Source organism: Amaranthus tricolor, chromosome 13 (genome assembly GCF_026212465.1).
Source record: "Amaranthus tricolor cultivar Red isolate AtriRed21 chromosome 13, ASM2621246v1, whole genome shotgun sequence".
Classification (NCBI taxonomy): Eukaryota; Viridiplantae; Streptophyta; class Magnoliopsida; order Caryophyllales; family Amaranthaceae; genus Amaranthus; species Amaranthus tricolor.
In genome coordinates, this window is record NC_080059.1 from 3,703,183 (window position 1) to 3,723,423 (window position 20,241).

Genomic DNA, 20,241 nt, shown 5'->3' on the forward strand with positions numbered 1-20,241 from the left:
TGCTAAACTGATTTGTACTAGACTTCGGTTGGTTTTGACGTCCATCATTAGTCCTAATCAAGGGGGCTTTGTGGTTGGTAGGAGTATTTCACCAATATTATGCTCTGCCAAGATTTTGTCAAGCATTATACAAGGAAAAATTGTTCACCTAGTTGCTTGATTAAGGTTGATGTGAGGAAAGCTAATGATACGGTGGATTGGCTTTTTATTAAAGATATGCTAGTTGCTCTCAATTTCCCCCCACATTTTTATTAAGATTGTCATGACTTGCATATCATCTAAACAGTATTCTCTCTTGGTGAATGGTAATCCTTCTACAGTGGTTAAAGCTAAAAGAGGTCTTAGACAGGGGGACCCTCTATCCCCGCTTTTTTTTGTTATTGGGATGGAATATCTTTCTAGATCTCTTCACCTGTTATCTCACAATCCTGATTTCCAATTTCATCCAAGATGTAGAAAGCTTAAGTTGAATCATATGTGCTTTGCAGATGTTCTTATGTTGCTGTGTAAAGGGGACCTAAACTCAACTAAGCTTATCTGCAATACTCTGGACTTGTTTGCTCAGACGTCAGGCTTGTGCCCTAATCACCTGATCATGTTAAGCTTTGTATTGCCAAAGAGCTGCATTTGCCTCTTGGATCTCTACCTTTCAGATACTTGGGGATTCCTCTTACGTCCAAAAACATCCCAGTTACTGATTGTGAAGCCCTTGTTGATAAAATGACAGCTCGCATCAGGGTTTGGTATGCTAAGAAGCTTTCTTATACTGCTAGGCTTCAACTAGTTAACTCGATTTTGATGAGTATTACTTCCTTTTGGTGCCAACTGTTTATCTTGCCTATAGCTATCATCTAGCAAGTGAACAGCATCTGCAGGGCCTACCTTTGGCACACTGATTATCAAAATACATTCTCTGGTAATGTGAATTGAAGCCATATTTGCAAGCCTAAAAAAGATGAGGGCTTACGTGTGCGAAACCTTGAGCTATGGAATGTTATTGCTATGGTTAAACTGGCTTGGCATGTTTGCATGCTTCATGAGTCTCTCTGGGTCAAGTGGGTGCATGGTGTATATACCAAGGGGGCTAATTGGCTTTTGTTTAATCCTCCTCCTACAGCAAGCTGGTCATTTCGCAAAATTTGTGCTGCTAAAGAGAAGCTTCAGGTCTTCATGACAAAGCCCACCTATGTTATCAGGAGGTGTACAAAAGCCGCACTCTTCAGTCTAACACCATTCATTCGGACAGGCTGGTTTGGCACAGAACCACTACTCCAAAAGAGAGGTTCATCATGTGGATGGCTATGCTTGGTAAGCTCTCTACCACGGACAAGTTGTTCCAATTTGGAGTGGTTGGTAATGCTCTATGCCCTATGTGCTGTGACGTTGTTGAAAGTGTGCAACGCTTCTTTTTTTTATTTCAAATTAGTGCTAAGTGTGTGCAACTTTTAGCTAAATGGTTGGGAATTGCAATCCATCCCCAACTATCTCGATCTAATCCGAGAAAATGAAAGATTCCTAAGGATAAAAAAACGAGTTGCTATTACTAACTTGTGTAGCCTAGTCTACAATATTTGGAAGGTTTGCAATGAAGTTGTCTGGGCAGTTACTATGATGTCCCCTGAGGCTGTTGTGGAGAGAATCAAGTCTGAGATTAGGCTTAGAGTTCTAATAACTATACACCCTCATATACAGTGGTGTTTTTTAGATTAATTTGTTAAGCTGCTTGTATAGTGCTTTGTTTGTTTCTCTTTGGCTTGGTTACTTACTTCTCTTGCACATGAAGAATGAGCTGGTTCAACTCTTCCTAGAAGGTGGGTTCCTTCCTCATACTGATGCATTACAGAGTGAGAGGTTCTCTTGTTTTGCGTTGTATCTGTTTTTGATTTGGTTCAATGATATTTTTATTTTCCAAAAATAATAATAATAATTGTGACTATTCCTTAAGTAAGACTTTACAACTATTCCAGTTATTGCACCTCAATTACTGCATTATTTGAAACACACTTTGTTATATCTCTATATTACAATTTAAAGCTTTTCCATAATTATTATTTATTTATTTGTTCAAGCTTTTCCCTTTTAATCTTCAATTTGTTGAGTCTTTCAATTTTGAAAGGACACACAAATTAAAGATAATGATAATATTAATAATAATAATATTAATAATAATAATAATAATAATAATAATAATAATTGTGACTACCCCTTAAGTAAGACTTTACACACTCAAAGTACCACATGTAGACTTACCTAAATAATAATAATAATAATAATAATAATAATAATAATAATAATAATAATAATAATAATAATAATAATGACTACTATAAGTAAGACTTTACAACTCCTTAAGTAAACCTGCATTAATTTGAAACACTCTTTGGCATGTCTCTACATTTATTCTTTGGCATGTCTCTCAATAAAGATTATTATTACAATACATACAATTTATTTATTTACAAGTTAAAACTTGTAATTGTTTACGGGTTTACTTAATAAGGAGTTGTAAACTCTTACTAAAGGGCTTATTTTCATTTATTCCTATGAAAGCTTTGGCATGCCTCATTTTCTGATCTTCTATCACAAACTTATGATGTCTTATTTATGCAATATGTATTATATACTCTTTATTCTTATAGTTTAATAAGTTATATATATATATATATATATATATATATATATATATATATATATATATATATATATATATATATATATATATATATATATATATATATATATATTAACTAACTCGTTGTTTAGTTCAACAATTATCATCAACCCAGACATTCCAGAAGTGAATGAATTTTTTAAAAGGTAATTTCAATTACAATCAAAATTTTTTGACTTTTAGAAATCAAATTAATTGTTATATATTATTATGGTATTAAAGAATAAAGGATAAAAAGGCAGATAGTCCAAAACAACTCATGGAAATTCCTAAGGATAATCTCAAATCAAATGAAGCAACTTTCTTACAAAATAAAAATGCTATCACATTAAATGACCTTCCCAATATCACAAAGGTATCTACAATCACATGCATTGTTTATTATTTTGATTGATTAAATTATAAATTATTTTACTAACTCTTAGAAATTAATTGTACTTTTAATTTTATTAGGAAGGACATTATGTGATTTTAGCATGCATTACTGGCTTAGATGCTGATCGTGAATGGTTCTATCGATCATGCCATACATGTTATGTTGAGGTTGTTCAAGACTCTTAATGGTTTCCTTATGTTTCCCAAGTGTAAGACAAACATGCAAATTACCTTTGCTAGGTAATCAATGTTAAAACTTTATAGATATAATTGTTAAAATAATATTTGTATTAATTTAACTATAATGTCTAAATTAATATTATATATTTTTTTTATAAAATAGTTCCATAATCATCTACATATCATGGATAAATACCTAGTTGTCTACCACTAGACTTAAAAAAAATTAAGTCTATAATTTATTTTTATCCATTTTGATTTGCAATACAAGAGATCAAGTAGCATATCAATGCAATGGGCAAAGTTATTTAATGTTTGTCCTATTTAAGTTAATCATACACGCTTTGGATAACAAATTATAAGATAAAAGAAAAGAGGGAAAGGAGAAGAGAAGGAAGAAAAAGAGTAAGGAAGGAGACTTTACATTGGTTGTTTCGAAGGAATTTGAAGAAAAAAGGAAGAAAAATGAGTATTTTTCCTTTAAATATGTCCACTTAAATAAATATTCTATTCTTAACAAAGTATGTCCATATTTTCCTTTTAAACCTCTCTCTTTTTTTATTTTTCAATTAAGAAATTGTCTTTCCTTCTAAATTTCTCCCTTTTATTTTCCTGTATTTCACTCTATTAAAACATTTTGATAGAGATAGAATTGATGTTAAGAAAGTAAAAAGAAGTTAATAAATTATTAATAAGATAAATAAGTGAAAAATATGAAAGAGATATCATTGTCTCAATGTGACAAAATAAAAAGAAAGGATAAAAAAACTAAGAATTTTTAAAAAACATGAAAAGAATTTCATAGTAGCACAATAAATTTGCAACCTAAAAAGGTGGTCAAGCTAGCATGTCACTTCTCCAACTTACAAGCTATGAAATGGCATGTCGGAAGAGCTAGTATAACAGGGAGTAATAATTAAAAAAGTATCTATTTTGTTTCATAACTTTTGTCTCCAGTATAATTTATGAGCAATCTAAGATAAAATAAAAAAAAACATTTTATAAAAAAAATAAAAATAATTAAAAAATATAACATTATATTAAGAATAATTATATTAAAATAAAAAATACAGCAAAATTCATATTATACTTCTTCTGTTTCGTTTTAGTCGCTACATTTGCATGGGCATGTGAATTAAGAAAAGTGATTGACCTACACTGTAGCTGATTGTTTACTTTATAGAATATAGTATTTTATTATTGTTAATCGAAAAAGAAAAAGGAAAAATAGGTTGTTAGGTTACTTTATAGAGTATAATATAGTATTTTATTATAGAGTATAGAGTATAGAGTAGGATAAAAATAGGGGTAAGTAGAACTTTAAATGATTGTTTTATTACTAAAAACGGAAATGTAGCAAATAATATAAAATTACCAAAAATAAAATATATAACGGGTATTATGGAACGGAGGAAGTATTAGGTAGCCGTGGGTTTGGACTTTGGAGTGGGAACAAGTAGTAACTTTAATCGGCAAGGAGGTACACTTTGATGAACCTATCACAATGACAAACATGCATCAACGACCAAAACCCAGTATCTTTATTTTGAGAAAGTAATTAAATTTACACTGCATGCACAAAAGAAAATGCCTTTACTTAGACAAATTAAAGACAATACTCCATGCATGATGATCCTTATGAATCCTTTGCTAGCTTTTTTTTACCTTTGCTTTTCTGGAATGCCAGGTACTTTTCTCACCGATCCCTAGAAAGTATAAAGACTAGCATATATTTCCTCCGTTTAAATTTAAAATTTTGGAATTACTTAGCACTATTTACTTATTTTTTTTATTTATAATTAATTATTTAATTTTTAATTTATAAATTAAAAATATAGTTAAGTGGGTTCTTATTTAATTCACATTCATACAAAAATTATTAAAATTTAATTTTTATAATTTTTATGATACAGAATTATAGATATTAAGAATTAAATTAGTGTATTGAACTATAAAAAAACAAATATTACAAGTATTTTAGAACGAAAGAAGTAATAATTTAAGAGCACTCTCGTACCACGAGTTTAGCTACATTATCTACCATTTCAGTTTGTATTTTAATTATATGACTAATACTTTTTCTCTAATTTCCATCAACATATTTAAAATATAACTCTTTATTTCATCACAAATATATTTCACTTTCTGTTAATTTTCTTTTCTCAACTTCTTTTATCCCACAATACTTATTTGTAGTAAATGACGTGGACAAAGTACTCTATTTTGCCATCAATGGATACATCAAATACTACATACTATTTCCATTCTGTAATTTTTGATACACGAGCTAATACTTTTAATATTGTTTTGTCATTTAAGCTTAGGATTAATAACTTAAAATAGACTTAACTATTCCATATCTATTCAAAATACACCTTTATTACTATTATTATTATTATTATTATTATTATTATTATTATTATTATTATTATTATTATTATTATTGTTAAAGATGAATATAGTTTACTCAAAGTTAATGATCTCAATAGTAGAATGTATTTTAAACTAATTGATAATGAGTAATTTTAAATGGATAAATTTTCCATTTACAAAAGCTTAATTGGAAATTATCAATAATGGAAGATAGCTGGTTTCTTTAGTAGGCATCCACATTCATTTTTGTCTCTAAAAAAGTAAATAAAGCAAGAAAAAGATACTTCGTTCGTTCCATAATACCCGCTACATTTTTTATTTTTGGCAATTTCATATTATTTGCTATATTTTCGTTTTTAGTAATAAAACAATCATTTAAAGTTCTACCTATCCCTATTTTTATCCTACTCTATGCTCTATAATAAAATAATATACTATACATTATAAAGTAACCTAACAACATATATTTCCTTTTTCTTTTTCAATTAACAATAATAAAACATTATACTCTATGAAGTAAACAGTATACTCTATAAAGTAAACAATCAGCTACAGTGTATGTCAATCACTTTTCTTAATTCTCATGCCCATGCAAATGTAGCAACCAAAACGGAACGGAAGAAGTACTATACTCTATAAAATAAACAATCAGCTATGGTGTAGGTTAATTACTTTTCTTAATTCTTGTGTCCATGCAAATGTAGCGACTAAAACGAAACGAAGAAATTACTAAATTTGTTGCAAACTTATGCTGTTATGCACGTGTGACATATAGTGTTAAAATTGGGGCGTGTGAGTTAGTAATGATCACGTGGTGAGGTATTTTACGTGTCAGTCTTAAATATCTATATGATCTATCTTTCCTAACTCCCGGCCTATAATTTATTAATTTTGCACTGCCTCTTCTTTATTTTTAATTACTTTATCTCATTTAATTTACTAAATATTTTTTGCGCTCTAATAATACTAATATTATTTATCATATTAAAATTTATTTTATATACATCAGTTAATAAGTAAAATAATATATAAATTTAAGTGAGATTTTTTTAAAATTATTTGGTCACATATTTTTATAATATTAACTTTTTATAATTTTTAGTTATTTAAAATTCTATATAAAAAGTCATATATATATTTATAATAAAATGAAAAAAATATACTTTAAAAGCTCTCAAATTAAAGATACTCCTAAAATGTTGCAAACTCAAGAAATTATTATTTACATTTGCATTTATATTCCTTTTTTATTAGGAATCAACCCAAGCATGCTCAACTATATTCAATGTATTTTGTCTAGTAACATAAGAGTATAAGACAAGTGGCAATCGACATTCTACTTCCCATTCATTTGATTTAGCCATCTAGCTAATTCTCCCATGTCAAAGAGTAAATTTCGTGAATTGATTTATTTTAAGGTTTTAAGTTTTCACCAATTTTTTATTGAGATCGTCTCACCATAAAACAGTCTCAATTGGGTCAGCTCAAATACTTTAAAAAAACTGTTACCTTATAAAATTTAAATCTCATTGTTTCTAAATATTTTTTTACTATGGCCTGCTTGTATGGGCTCGTCTCTTGATAAGACGGTCTCATACAAGACTTGCTATAAAGTTTTCATTTTTAAATATTTTTTTTCTAATGTATGTACTATTAGTTGGGTTATTCTTCAAGATGAGACTTAATTTCACTCTCATCAATACTCTTGTGTCTTTCAAAAAAGGAATTAATAATATAACAAGAAAGCTCAATATAATAAATGCATTAACAAGTGTACATGGTTTGATTTGTTTGAAAACATTATCAGCTTGGGATATGATTTTTCTTTAGGATTATTGTCCGAGTAAAAATAAAAAAGATAAATCTTTTGTTAATTTGACGGATAACTCTTAGAAAAAATATAAATGTTGGGGATGGAAGAGTGAAAAATAACTTCTAATTTAAGAGATAGAAATACTTTTTCAATCAAAATTTTCATTTCACAATCCTTGTCAAAATGAATTAAATAATTTTTTAGTGAAATTATTTTTATACAAAACACCCTTAGATACTAGTTGTCTAAGTGAACTAATTAAATCAAAATAAAAAATTATTCAGTATCTTTATCAGAAAAAGAAAAAGTATTATTTAGGATTTATAATAATTTTTCTTATATAAGATTATAATACCCACACTATCCCTTGACTTTTGTTCAGGATATGTTAGAAAATCTCCTACAGTCACGACGTGAGACAATAATAAGTTTTCACATGCATGTAAGTGGTAAACATTTGAACTCCTATCACAATCTCCCGACTTAACCGTTTCCGAATATTGCTAACAAAATTTTATCATAAAACTAAATGTCCATAATCAAACAATCCAAAGCCGCCGTTTACGTAACCATATTTATTTTGAACTATTGCCAATTTGCATCAATTATACGTGTTGATGAAAAATCGTTTGCACAAACGACAAAATAAATTAATATATGAATTGAGACAATCATTGTGAATGGGACGAGGAATATTAAAATAGAAGATATATCCAAGTACATATAAAACTTTTATATGACTATTAATTATTGTTCCTGTAAGTTTTCATTAACAATTATTTAAGAACTTAATTTTCTATTTTGTAATTAATCAGAGATTAAGTACTGTTGGAAGTCTGTTTTCGCTATCTTGCCAAGCTATGCAGTAAGATCGTTTGAGAAGATGATTGTTCTTGTAAAATGCAACAAGGGGTTAGCAGGGCTCGGAATGTTTTTCCGGGGACCCACTCCGACGCCCAAGTCAGTAACAGTCTGAAGCAGATTGCCTAATAGGTTCTTGCAGGAGCACTATAGCTACAAGGTGGATTACTGACTTATTTTGACGTGAGGTCTTTTGTGATTAATATCTGGCAAATGCACTTTTGTGGATTATTTATGTCAATAGTAATTACCCTCTTAGATTTATGATTGTGCAATTATAATGCTTCTCTGAAAATCAATTTGGGTCCTTGAAAATCAGATGTAATAACTCTTTCACAATAAATTACTTAGAGTTCATTATCTCTCTCTTAGTTGTAGTTATTAGTTAAAAATTAATTACCATCCCCTCATTTATGAGCTCCTTGATATGTATTTAGTCTATGTCTGTGCAAGTAGAACATTCCTCTGTTATTACAACAACCCCAAAATTCCCTTGTATGTTACTGTAGTTGTCTTTTACGTGTCAAGTTCCTCTTTACTTTGTTGATTTTTCTTTTATTTTTCATGGCGCTTTTTGCTTCTCTTATTAACACCTGTCCCACTAGCTTATAATGATCCTCTATAATTGACAAGTGTCTTCCAACCGCACGTGACCTTCCCATGCACTAATATTACTAATGTATGTTTAATGCTCCTTCAATCCTCCCAGATAAATGTTACCAGATTACTCTCTAAACTCACTAGTTCCTCCCAGATTAATATTAAATTAATCATCCCAAATAATTTTCTTTCATAATTACCTCTGACTAATATTTTACATATACAATTATTAAAGGCAGAGACAATCTGATTGTGAAATGTGACAAATATTTATGAGATGAACACTTTGTTTTAAAGTAATCTCAAGCTATAAGAGATGTTCTCTCATAAATAGAAGACCATCATATCTTACATTCAGACTTGTAGTCTAAAAAACCTAGTCTTATCATATGAAGAAAAAATGTACGTAAAATAGTTTTTTTGCTAAAAAAAATATATAATATAATATACAAAACATATTATTAGAATGATCAGTGTAAATTTTGTTTAAGTTAATTCTTCAACTTAATTATAAAGCATTATGATGATGCCTGATGATGTAGTTATAGTGAAATCTAGATTTGGAATTATTAATACGTAAAATATAATTGATTCTCTTAAATAAGTTATGTTATCTGCTTCCATTTCATTTATCATCCGGCAATTATTATGCATTAGCATGCATGATCAACTGACTATTTATTGCATGGTTTCAAATGGGTCCAGCAAAGAAGAGGTGGTAATACTTTAAACTGACTATATTTATTGGGATTAGCATCAAATAATGATACTAGGGAACATCTTTTTGATTTTTTAATTAAAGGTAATACCACACTAATTAGGACTATATATAAAATGTTCAAAAAAAATATTTGGTTAAAAATAAATATATCGTTATTAACTCAATTTACATTATTTGAATTTATATTTGATGAAATTAAAAATATTAGTTATATTGTTATGAGATCATGCTTAATATAATCCTATTTTAGAAATTAAATTTTATATTTATTTACAGCGTATACCATTTTACTCTTATAAATAAGATGATAAATAGATAAATCGATTAAATTACTCTATATAGTCTTATTTGTTTTTTTTTTTATTTTCCTCAAATAGAAATTTCACAAAGTTCTTTTTATTATGAGCATTTTGAAACATTATTTAGGGTAAATGTAACCTCATTTGTCTAACACATTGTACCATAAGGATATCACAAATTTACGTTTTTAAGCCATAAAATTTAGTTGATTTTTTTTATATTAATGGTACTCTTATTTTATTATAATTTTTTTCTTTTTTACTGTACTCTTTTACTCCTTTTTATGATTTCAATTAACTGATCAACAATCTTATTTCTTATTAGTATTTTTCTTGATTTTTTTTCATATTTCAAATAAGAAGAATGAAAGATAAAAAAGATGAGAGGGAGTAATTAAAATAGTACAAAAGCAAATCTCATGAATAGTTATTAATGCACGCTTAGTAAAACCCGGGCATGATGATTTATATTTATCAAAGCAAATAATACCTTGAGGCTTGAGTAGCTTTCTTGGTGGATTATCCGGCCAATAGAGGAATCAAATCAATTATAAGGGGCCAAATGGATTGTCCCTATCTTTTTAATGAAAAGATTGGAATTAATATTATGTGACCACTAATCAAACTTCTAATCAAGATTGGATGTTAATATGTGATAATCAAACTTCTAATTTAATGTTAATACTCTCTATACATATCATCTAATTTTTGTTACGCTTTAAATAAACTAGTTTGAAACTTGTGCAAATTACGAATAGCTTTTCAACAAATTAATTATAATTTTTTCATTTTTTTTATTTTCTTGTTATACTTTATTATAATATTTAATGTTTGTCGAACTATAAAACATTAAAGAAAATTAATTCAAAATGATGATAATTTAATCTTTTTGAAATAGTAATAGTGCATTGGATAATTATCTTCTTAATGTTTAATTAGAATAATGACAATTAATTAATTTGTAGGACACTATTTGAAACAAGAATAAGAATCTAAGTAAATGTAATGAGTGAAGAATAACAAGGGAATGATGCCTTGATGGGATCTTGCTGGCGTGAAACAAAATGGGCCACGCCCCCAACGGACATCCATCACATATGTAGAAAATTTGAAATAGATAAGATTATTTATTAAAAAAACATACAATAAGATACAAATAAACTTATTCGTATTTATAAGCGTTTAATTCCTAAACTCAAGGGTAGGGGGCTATTCGCACTTACTAACTGCGAACAAGTGTTGTGATCCAAAAAAAAAAAACCAAAGGGGTTGATCGCAGTTAGTAAGTGCGAACAGAGCTTTTGACTTTTTTGACTAGTCTCTCTTTGTTAGCAGTTACTAACTACGAACTGAACCGAACCCGAGCTCTGGGGGTGGAGGCGCTTATAAATGGAAATAAGTTCATTTGTGTCTTATTATGTGCTTTTTTTGATAAATAATCTTATCTATTTGGAGTGACAAGGTGCTTTGTCAAACAGTTGATAGCTGATAGTTAATATCTGACTATAGTGGCTGATTTGATTATTTGGTTTTATTAACTAGTTAGACTAGCTAATTTTGAACTCGCTGCTTTTAAGCAACTTATTTGTAACAATAAGTTGCTTTCAACCAGCTAATTTACCAAGCATTAACATTGGCTGATTTGACCAGTTAATCCTCTATTTGTATCAAAATAAGCTAAACTGCCTAATAAGTTATTCTGCCATACACCCCTCTATAAAATACTCCTATGTCTTTGAAGTTTAAAAATTGTCAAATAAGTGTCTCCCGGTAGGACCATTTCTATTGGGTTGATCCAGTGTTCACTTACAGCCTTAAAGTTATCACTTACAATCTTAAAGTTATCACTTACAATCTTAAAGTGATAAATTATATATAATCATAAAGTGATCACTTATAATTTTAAAGCGAACATTTTCTAAAGTCGTAAAGTGATCACTTATAGTGTTAAAGTGATCATTTTTAAAGTCGTAGAGTAATCACTTATAACTTTAAACTGGTTATTTACAATCTTAAACTGATCACTTATAATCTTAACGGGATACTTATAATCTTAAAATGCATGTTTAAATTGATGGCGTCATGGCTCACCAAACCCTATATAGCTAATTGTATGGGCTATGTCTGCAGAGTCACAAACTTCTTAATAATAATATATTTAATTGTTAAAGTAGGGATTCTCAAACCTACTCAAAGTTGTGGCTTAATTCCAATTTCCATGGTTATATTGGTTCAGTTCGATGGTTGGATTAATGTGTTAGTCGTGACGGACAAAATGTGGACTTGCTTGGGCGAGCAAGTATGAGACATTGGAGGTTGCTTTTGAGCACTTCAGCATTTTAGGGAACAAATTAGAAATAGAGATCATAATGTGCATGAGCTCGTTTGCTTAGGCAAGCAAAGACACTGCTGAGGCAAGCAAGTGCCCTATTCGTGTGAGCACATTGTGCTTAGGCGTGCCTATGTACGCAGATTTTAAAAAAATTTTCTTGAAAATTCTATTTTATATTGATCGTATCTTTTACTATAAAATTTAACCCTTGCCTGAACACATTAATCCTAGTATTCTCCCCCTCTCTATTGTAATTCTTACTTATCATTTTCGTTTGGATTATAGATATTGATCATAGTTTTCAGTATGGGTGGTGAAAGGGAAGGAAAAATTAATCATTTTACGATAAAATTGTAAATTAACACTATTATAAAGTAGAAGAAATAACCTCTAAATCATTCTATAATTCTATTCTCAAACTTTTCAATATATTTGATATTTTGAATATTTATAATTTGATCAAATGTTTTTCAGAGTAAATAATATATTTTAAGTTATTTTTCTACATATTCAAAAAAAATATATATAAAAATTGAAACAGCTAGTCTCTTGAGAGACTGTCTCTTTGAGAGACGTCTCTCAAGCCCAGCACATTAAAACTTAATTTTTATTTATATTATCCTTAATGCGTACTTATCGTATTTTTAATGTCTACTCACAATATCTAAAATGCCTACTTATATTATTTTTAACGCCTACTTATAATAATTCAAAAAATATATAATGGGTCAATTCAATTAAAAATGATATATCAAACATACAGCCTCTCATAACAATTTGTACCAAAGGCATCCATCAGTTAGGTTTTTTGTGGGTCATAGCTTTAGTCTCAAGATTAAACATCTGTCTTATCCAAGACGAAGATTGATGTAGGCATGTCTAGCTCATACTTTCCACCATTAGCGGGCTCCTCCTAAACTTGATTGCCAATTGCCACTTGGTCATTTTTTAAAGATCAAGAATTTTGCCCTTGCTAAATTATTCAAAAACAAATCTTTCCACTTCATGAGAAGTTTGCTAGAATAAATTTCATTATTGTTATAAAAAGTCTAAAATAATTGATATTTTCTCATATTTTATTTACAAGAAAATTTATTTTTTTTGTCAAATACTACCTATATGTGATTTTTGATTGAAAGTCAAGATGAAAGAGTGTTTTTTGATGCAAATTAGATGCATGGAAAGTTGGATATCTTTTGTTATTAATAGGAATAAGTACGGAATCAACTATGAAAATCGTATTGTGTTGGATCGCCTATGTGTCATGCCTTATGCCAAATTGTCGTGTCAAGTAGTGCCTATAAATTTTGCGTTGTGTTGTACTTGGGCTTGACTAAATTCTAACCATAAAAATTGTGTGGTGTTAGACGGCTCGTGTGTCGTGTTTATTGTGTCTCGTGCCAAATTGTACCGTTTTATGTCATACCATAGACAATATCATATAGTGGCTTGCCTCAGTCGGTTGTGCCAAGTTGCCTACATGCCGATCCAACCCACTTCCATCTTTTGGTATACTCGTTATACCATTCACTTATATTGCTGTTACTTAGTAGAGTACACACCTTGCCAGTTTGAAGATTTTTTTTTTTTCATTTTTTGATTGAAATTTAATTCCCAGATTTTACATAAATAATTAATTCTCTTTTTCCGTTATGTCTGATCTACGAGTCTACGATTAAATCAAATATACTCGGAGACTAAATTGGGTGTAGATTACACTGCACAGTACCCATCACAAATGAAAGAAGTGAGAGGCCCCAAACTTACTAAAAAATGAACACAATTCTGAGACTCTCCTCTACTCTTAAGCCCAAACAACTGAATAAGCTTATGACCCTTTCTCTTTCACTGTCCTTTTCTTCTCATCATTTGTGCACATTAGCATCACCACTTCCTCCCCACCACTTTCACATCCTTAACGTGCGCCCCGCCGCCGTATCACCATCACCGTCACCATCACCATCACCTTCCACTTTTCACTCTTTCATCAGGATGAGCTCTACCAATACTAGCAGTTCCATTGATGTTGCTGCTTCTGAATTGGATCCCATTTTTAAGCAGAAACGTATCATACGTTCCAAAGTACGTAAATCCCTTAAAGAGATGGATCTTTCTCAGAGAACCCTTGAAGGTAATTATATATTTATTTGAAAAAAAAATTTGCTCTTTATTTGATTGTTACTTGTTTTTGGTTAGTTTTGAAATTTTGGGTTTTACCCGAATTGATTTATTTGATGATTAATTGGTTATTTTGATGATAAATTGACTAATTTGGTAAGCCTGAGTTGAATTTTGATGTGGGAATAACCTGGGAAATTAGGTTCAAATGTAAATGTTGTTTTGCTTTGTTCTTTAGTCAATGATCTGGTCTGAGCTGACACCCTTCAATTCTTCCTACGTACTTTTCCGAAACAAGCCATTTTCAAGACATCCTCAAAGGCTTGCATCAAAACAAAAATTTCTCTTCTATATGAGCATGGGGAAGTAACCCATGATTAAAGGAATTGCAAACTCCTCCATGGTTTAAAACTCCAAAGCACAAGAGTTCAAACCTTAGCTTAAAATAAGCCAGGTCAAATGGTGGACTCAAGTCACCAATTGCAATAGTAATAGTGAACATTTCACAGGAGATGATCAATTGGACAATAGTAGTGTTCCTGATAAAAAAGTCTCCCGGCCTATAGCAATGTCTTCAGTTGACATTATATAACTTGTTAACATTTATTTCAACCTCATATACAACACCATTCCATTTTTTGTTGTCATTAAGTGGCTCCCACACAGGCGAGGTTTGGGGTTAGATGTATGCAATTTAATCCTTATAAAAACAAATATGGTTGTTTTTGATTGACATTTGATAGCAAATATGATATGCATCTTCAATGAATAACAATGTACATGATTTTCATGCTCGTATAAATGTAAATTGTATAAAGATACAAATCTTTTTGATTTTAACTGATAGTTGAACCATTGATCATTAACACCTCAGATAATTGTTGAATTTTCACTATAGATGCTTTGAACTAAAGCTTAATATAACTCGCAGTGTACAAAGTACAACATAAGTAATACAGACTAGTAGAGCACTTATAAAAGAGAAGATTTTTGTTATGTATTTCTAGTTTGATAGTTGAGCCTAAACGTCTTTGAACATTTGATACCTGTAATGGTGGGGAGTTATATTAAGCTTCCATCGTCTTCAGTTTGCAACTTCCTTTCATCTCCACATTTCAATAGTATCAACCATAAATAATCATCTTTTTTATAAACTATCTTTATATTGATTGTTTTATGTCTTCACAGATGATGTAATTCAGCATTTGATATTGGATGCTCCATGGTTTAAATCAACTAGAAGGTTGTGTGCTTATATAAGCTGTCGTGCCTTGCGAGAAGTTGATACATCTAAAATATTAGCAAGTATCTTACAGAGTTCAGACAAAGGTTTGACACTTTCCAAATGCTCTTTGGGCAATGATATAAAATTTATTTACCGCAGGTGCACGATATACATGTAGCTGCTAGTCGAACACAAGGAATCTAGTTTAATAATTTTTGTGCTACTCTAGATTCCACAGTGAAACGAAAGCAATATATGATTGAATTTAATATCTAAACTATTGAAAATTGTAATCTAATGGATTTAAACTATATAATTAAAAGATCTAGTAAATGAGCGAAAAACGCCCTAAAAACACCACTAAACATCCAAAAAGAAGCATAAAAATGTGTACCATAAGTGCAAATAATTGCACTTATCAAGCAACATGATGATTCTTTTTCTAGTCATTAATTTTTTAACCTTCAAGAAATTCCCTATTCGCTATAATAATTTGTTCGTTCTCTTAAGATCTAAAAGTACAAACTCGTAGAATGCACCATAGGCATCACTATAAGTTCATATTTAGTTTTATTTTTTCATGCCCATAGGCTTTGCTGAAGCTTGTAAACTAAAATTTTTGATCTATTTACCTTCTTAAAATAACTAGTCCAAAACCTATTTTCTTTTGAATACTATAAACTTTAGTTTTGGCTTGCAGACAATCAGGAACTTGAAGGTAAAACACTTTATGTGCCAAGAGTGGAAGATAAGAACAGTCATATGCGAATGCTTAACATCTCCAGCTTGAATGATTTAATTGCAAACTCAATGGACATCCTCGAACCTGTACCAGTAGATAGTAAAGGAAACCAGCGGGAAGATGGTAACTCCCATTCTAGTCTTTATTGCATAAAGCTCCTATGATAAATGACAGGCTTGATTGCTCTACATAGTATTTATTTTTTTGGTTGACTTATCTGTGGGAGGCAACAAAATGGACTCATTGTAATTATCTAGCTTACAAAAATATGTTTCTGTTGGGTGACTACCCTTTACAATACAACAATTTGGTTGACTTGCACAAACACACAATGACAAACTTGAAGAGATCCTTGATGCTTAAAACTTACGGTCTGAAAGAATAAGGCTCAAAGTATATGATTTCTTACAAATTTGCAAGGCTCAAGAACATTCACTTTTAGGATGAGAATATGTAATTTACTACTGAACACTATCAACCTCTCTATTAGTTCTTTTATAGAAGATAACATTCCCTTTAAGTGTATATTTAGCCATGCATGTCCAAGGCATATAGGCAACCATGAATCAACTGATCAAGAGAACATTCAAAAAGAAACCAACAAAAAACCACGATAGTGTGGCGGCGAATCGTTGCTTGGGGACTGATGACTAGTCGGGCCTTTTTTACCCAACACAACTCTCCTTCACAGACAAACTGACTGATTGTGGTCCTACAATCTCCCATTTGCAAGTTTCTCCAAACTTTATCTAGAACCACCAACGACCCGTCGTGGCCAACAAGAATTGTTGGTTTGTGGACCTTTTAATTCGTTTTAAACTTGTTTCCAAAGGTCCTTTGCAAAACTGCAATGCATAAAAAGATGTTCATTATTTTCTCCATCCTTCAAACATATAATGCATCTATGTGGATTCAAAGACTTATTAAGTCTCCTAGTCTGTAAATTCTCCATAGTATTAAGCTTCCCCAAGACAACCAACCAAACAAAGGCTCTAACTTTACATGGGATTTTTGCTCCCCAAAACAATTTGGCTGTTTAAAAGGAAAAAGATGTTGGAAAATGGGAAACGAGGCAAGAATAGAATGAGACACAGGAAAGACCTTTTGATGGATTAGGGGACCAAGTCCAAGTATCTAGATTCGAAGAAGGGTGTAAATAAAGAAGTAGAGAAAGAAGTTCAGACATTGAAGTAAGGTCCCAATTTAACGGATGGTGTCTAAGGGAAGTAACAATACAATTTAATCATCACAATTCCGTAAGCAATATGAATTTCGTACTTGTCTTCCTCAAAGTCTTCTCTCTAACTGGCTTAATGTGAAGTCAAGCATTTGAAGGAATTTCTCATAAAAAAATGGATCTGGGAAATTGTAAGTAGACTGGAGGAACACTAACAACCAAGATGTATTACTAAATATACTTATTAAAGAGAACAATATACTTGCCTTTCAGCTTCCTAAATTTTTCTCTGGCCCAATTTCATGTTCATAGCTCAGAGATTAGCAGTTCATAACTCTTTCACTAGTGAATGCTTTTTAGCATCTTTTATTTTTCTTGATTATACATATATATCGTCTTAGCAGTAAGAGGCTATCAGCTAACATTTCTGTTCAACTTGGAGTACTTTGAGTTGTATCCGGCTGTGTGCTTAATGTGTATAGTTGAACTTGGCAGCTAGAGGTCATGTTTCCTATTCATGGTTGGTTTCCTAGGACAGATTCAAGGTTGCTCAAGTGATAGAATTATGTAACGGGCAAGCGCTGTTACTTAAACACCTGCATGTTATTCAGACAATCGATGTGCATATCTGACTGTGGCCACATCAAGGCTGGATGTTCCCGTTTGGTAACTAGTACTAAATGGTGGGAATGGTAATGGAAAATTAGTGTAAATTTGGTAGAAATATCTCTTGACAAAATTTAATGGACATGCATATTCTCCTTCAACAATCCATTTTTCTTCACAAAATTCATTCCAATGCATTACCATTTGAACATGTGGTATTAGGTGCTAATGAAAATTTTGAAGAAAAAAACTTTTTTATGATCAAACTTTCATTATCATGGGAATGAAATGATATATACCATGAAAATAATTTACACTACAAATCATTTCCATTACCACCAATTAGTACCGTTAACCAAACGGGCCGTTAGAGTTTTGGACACTAGTGTGGGGACTCTAATCATGAAACAATTCTTATTATCAATGAAATTCTGCTTGAGCTTTTCATTTACATTTACAACTGCATATATTCGACATTTTTATGTTAACTTGTATGCTAGTTCAAGTTAGAATTCAATCTAATACCATTTGTGGGAACTTATAGCATAATTTTCTCACTGCTTCCCTCCTTTACTTTCCTCTAGTGGTTCAAGATCATTGAAATTTCTGGATTGAAATCAAAGTATTGGTTGATCATCCATAATTTTCTCGCTGCTTCCCTCCTTTACTTTCAAAAAATAATTTACATTATGGCTTTAAGGCCACTAAGCATCCTCTGATATTACTTCTCTTCATTACTTCTTTCAAATTGTCTAAATCAAGTTACAAAGAATGATCTCTCATTGCAGTTATGGAAGCAAGTGAAGCAGTTGACCTCTTTCTCTTACCTGGTATTATGGCTATCAATTACTTACTACACTCCTACATTACTGGAACTGAAATTGTAGCTTTTGATGATTCATGTAATTTCCTTTTTTCAGGACTTGCATTTGACAAATCTGGAAGACGGCTGGGCCGCGGTGGAGGGTATGTTCCAAAAACCTCAAATTCCTGCGGTGACATGTATTTGATTAAAATTGCTTGTGTTTTCTGTAAAATGCAAGTTAAATGAGTCCAGTGCCGTTACTGATGTGTGAAACTCCACCTCATGTCTATCTGAGTATCTTTTCCGTTGCTCCCCACCCCCCACTTATGACTTATCAGATAAAAAAATTTGAAATTAATATAGCGGGCTCCTATATTAGTGTTTCGAGTTTCTACATATTGAATATCACATTTCAACTAACAAGTTATTCCCAAAAAAAAGGGAAAAAGATTTTCTGTTTGCATAGCCTACAATGGTTCAATGGGAGTATATCATTAGTCAACGTGCATTAATGTTGGATTGAGAACTTTCTGGTAACTCGCTAATCCCATGTCTTGAAAACTTTTGAAGGTATTATGACACTTTTCTGAGTAAATACCGACAGCTTGCTAACAAACAGAACTGGAAGCAACCATTGCTTGGTATGCTCAAGTAAAATCCCTCCATTTATTAGTTGCCTTGTATGTTTACTGATTGATTGTTTTTTTTTTATTATTATTATTTTTTTTTTTGGTAGTTGCTTTGTCATATTCTGTGCAAATATTGGATGATGGTGTCATTCCAATCACTCCTAATGATATAAATGTGGATGCTTTAGTAACACCAGCCGCTGTTGTTCCCATTAGCTCAGCCGCACGTCAAAGGTAGTATCGAATACACACTGTGCACAGTTAATGCTACTTCTTTGTTATGACAAATTGGCAAATGTTGAAATTTTTTGTCAAATTTTTCAGGATGGAGCATGGTATATGACTGCCATGGCATTGTCACTTAACTGCTTCTTCGTGATATTCCCCCGATGTGATCTTCTTTTTTATTTGTATCGGCTGATCAGCATAGTGATTGAAATTTCTCTAAGGTGAGAGCTTATACAAGGCCGTCTGAAAGCCTACAAGGTTTTTGGTCCCCGGGGATAATGACTATAAGTAACGTTCTTATTTTGTGGCAAATTTATGGTTAGTGTTATTGTTTTAATAATCCTATAATCTATGATATGAAATGAATTATGATATTGTAATTCATTGAGTTGATTCTTTAAGATTGCATCAGAATTTTGAGTGTGAAACATAGTGTAGAAACCTGATCGTGTCGTATTGTATCTACCACCTTGTAAAGATTTTCAA

The 20,241-nt window shown here is 30.9% G+C and overlaps 1 protein-coding gene across 1 annotated transcript; it reads left to right on the top strand.

The window, feature by feature from the left end:
* Positions 1 to 13,954: 13,954 nt before the first annotated feature.
* Positions 13,955 to 20,183, top strand: LOC130797609 (5-formyltetrahydrofolate cyclo-ligase, mitochondrial-like). The gene is made up of 8 exons (XM_057660266.1): positions 13,955 to 14,356; positions 15,532 to 15,672; positions 16,269 to 16,433; positions 18,882 to 18,923; positions 19,014 to 19,059; positions 19,469 to 19,539; positions 19,635 to 19,761; positions 19,852 to 20,183. Exons 1-8 carry the CDS (start codon positions 13,999 to 14,001, stop codon positions 19,868 to 19,870), a joined length of 969 nt encoding a protein of 322 aa, XP_057516249.1. The 5' UTR covers positions 13,955 to 13,998; the 3' UTR covers positions 19,871 to 20,183.
* Positions 20,184 to 20,241: the final 58 nt, after the last annotated feature.

What these genes read in the sequence shown, in the direction of transcription:
- LOC130797609 (XM_057660266.1), top strand. Translation starts at nt 13,999, where the DNA reads ATGAACACAATTCTGAGACTCTCCTCTACTCTTAAGCCCAAACAACTG. An exon ending in CTTACAGAGTTCAGACAAAG is followed by an intron (nt 15,673 to 16,268) that starts GTTTGACACTTT and finishes TTTGGCTTGCAG; the next exon opens with ACAATCAGGAACTTGAAGGT. An exon ending in AGGAAACCAGCGGGAAGATG is followed by an intron (nt 16,434 to 18,881) that starts GTAACTCCCATT and finishes CTCTCATTGCAG; the next exon opens with TTATGGAAGCAAGTGAAGCA.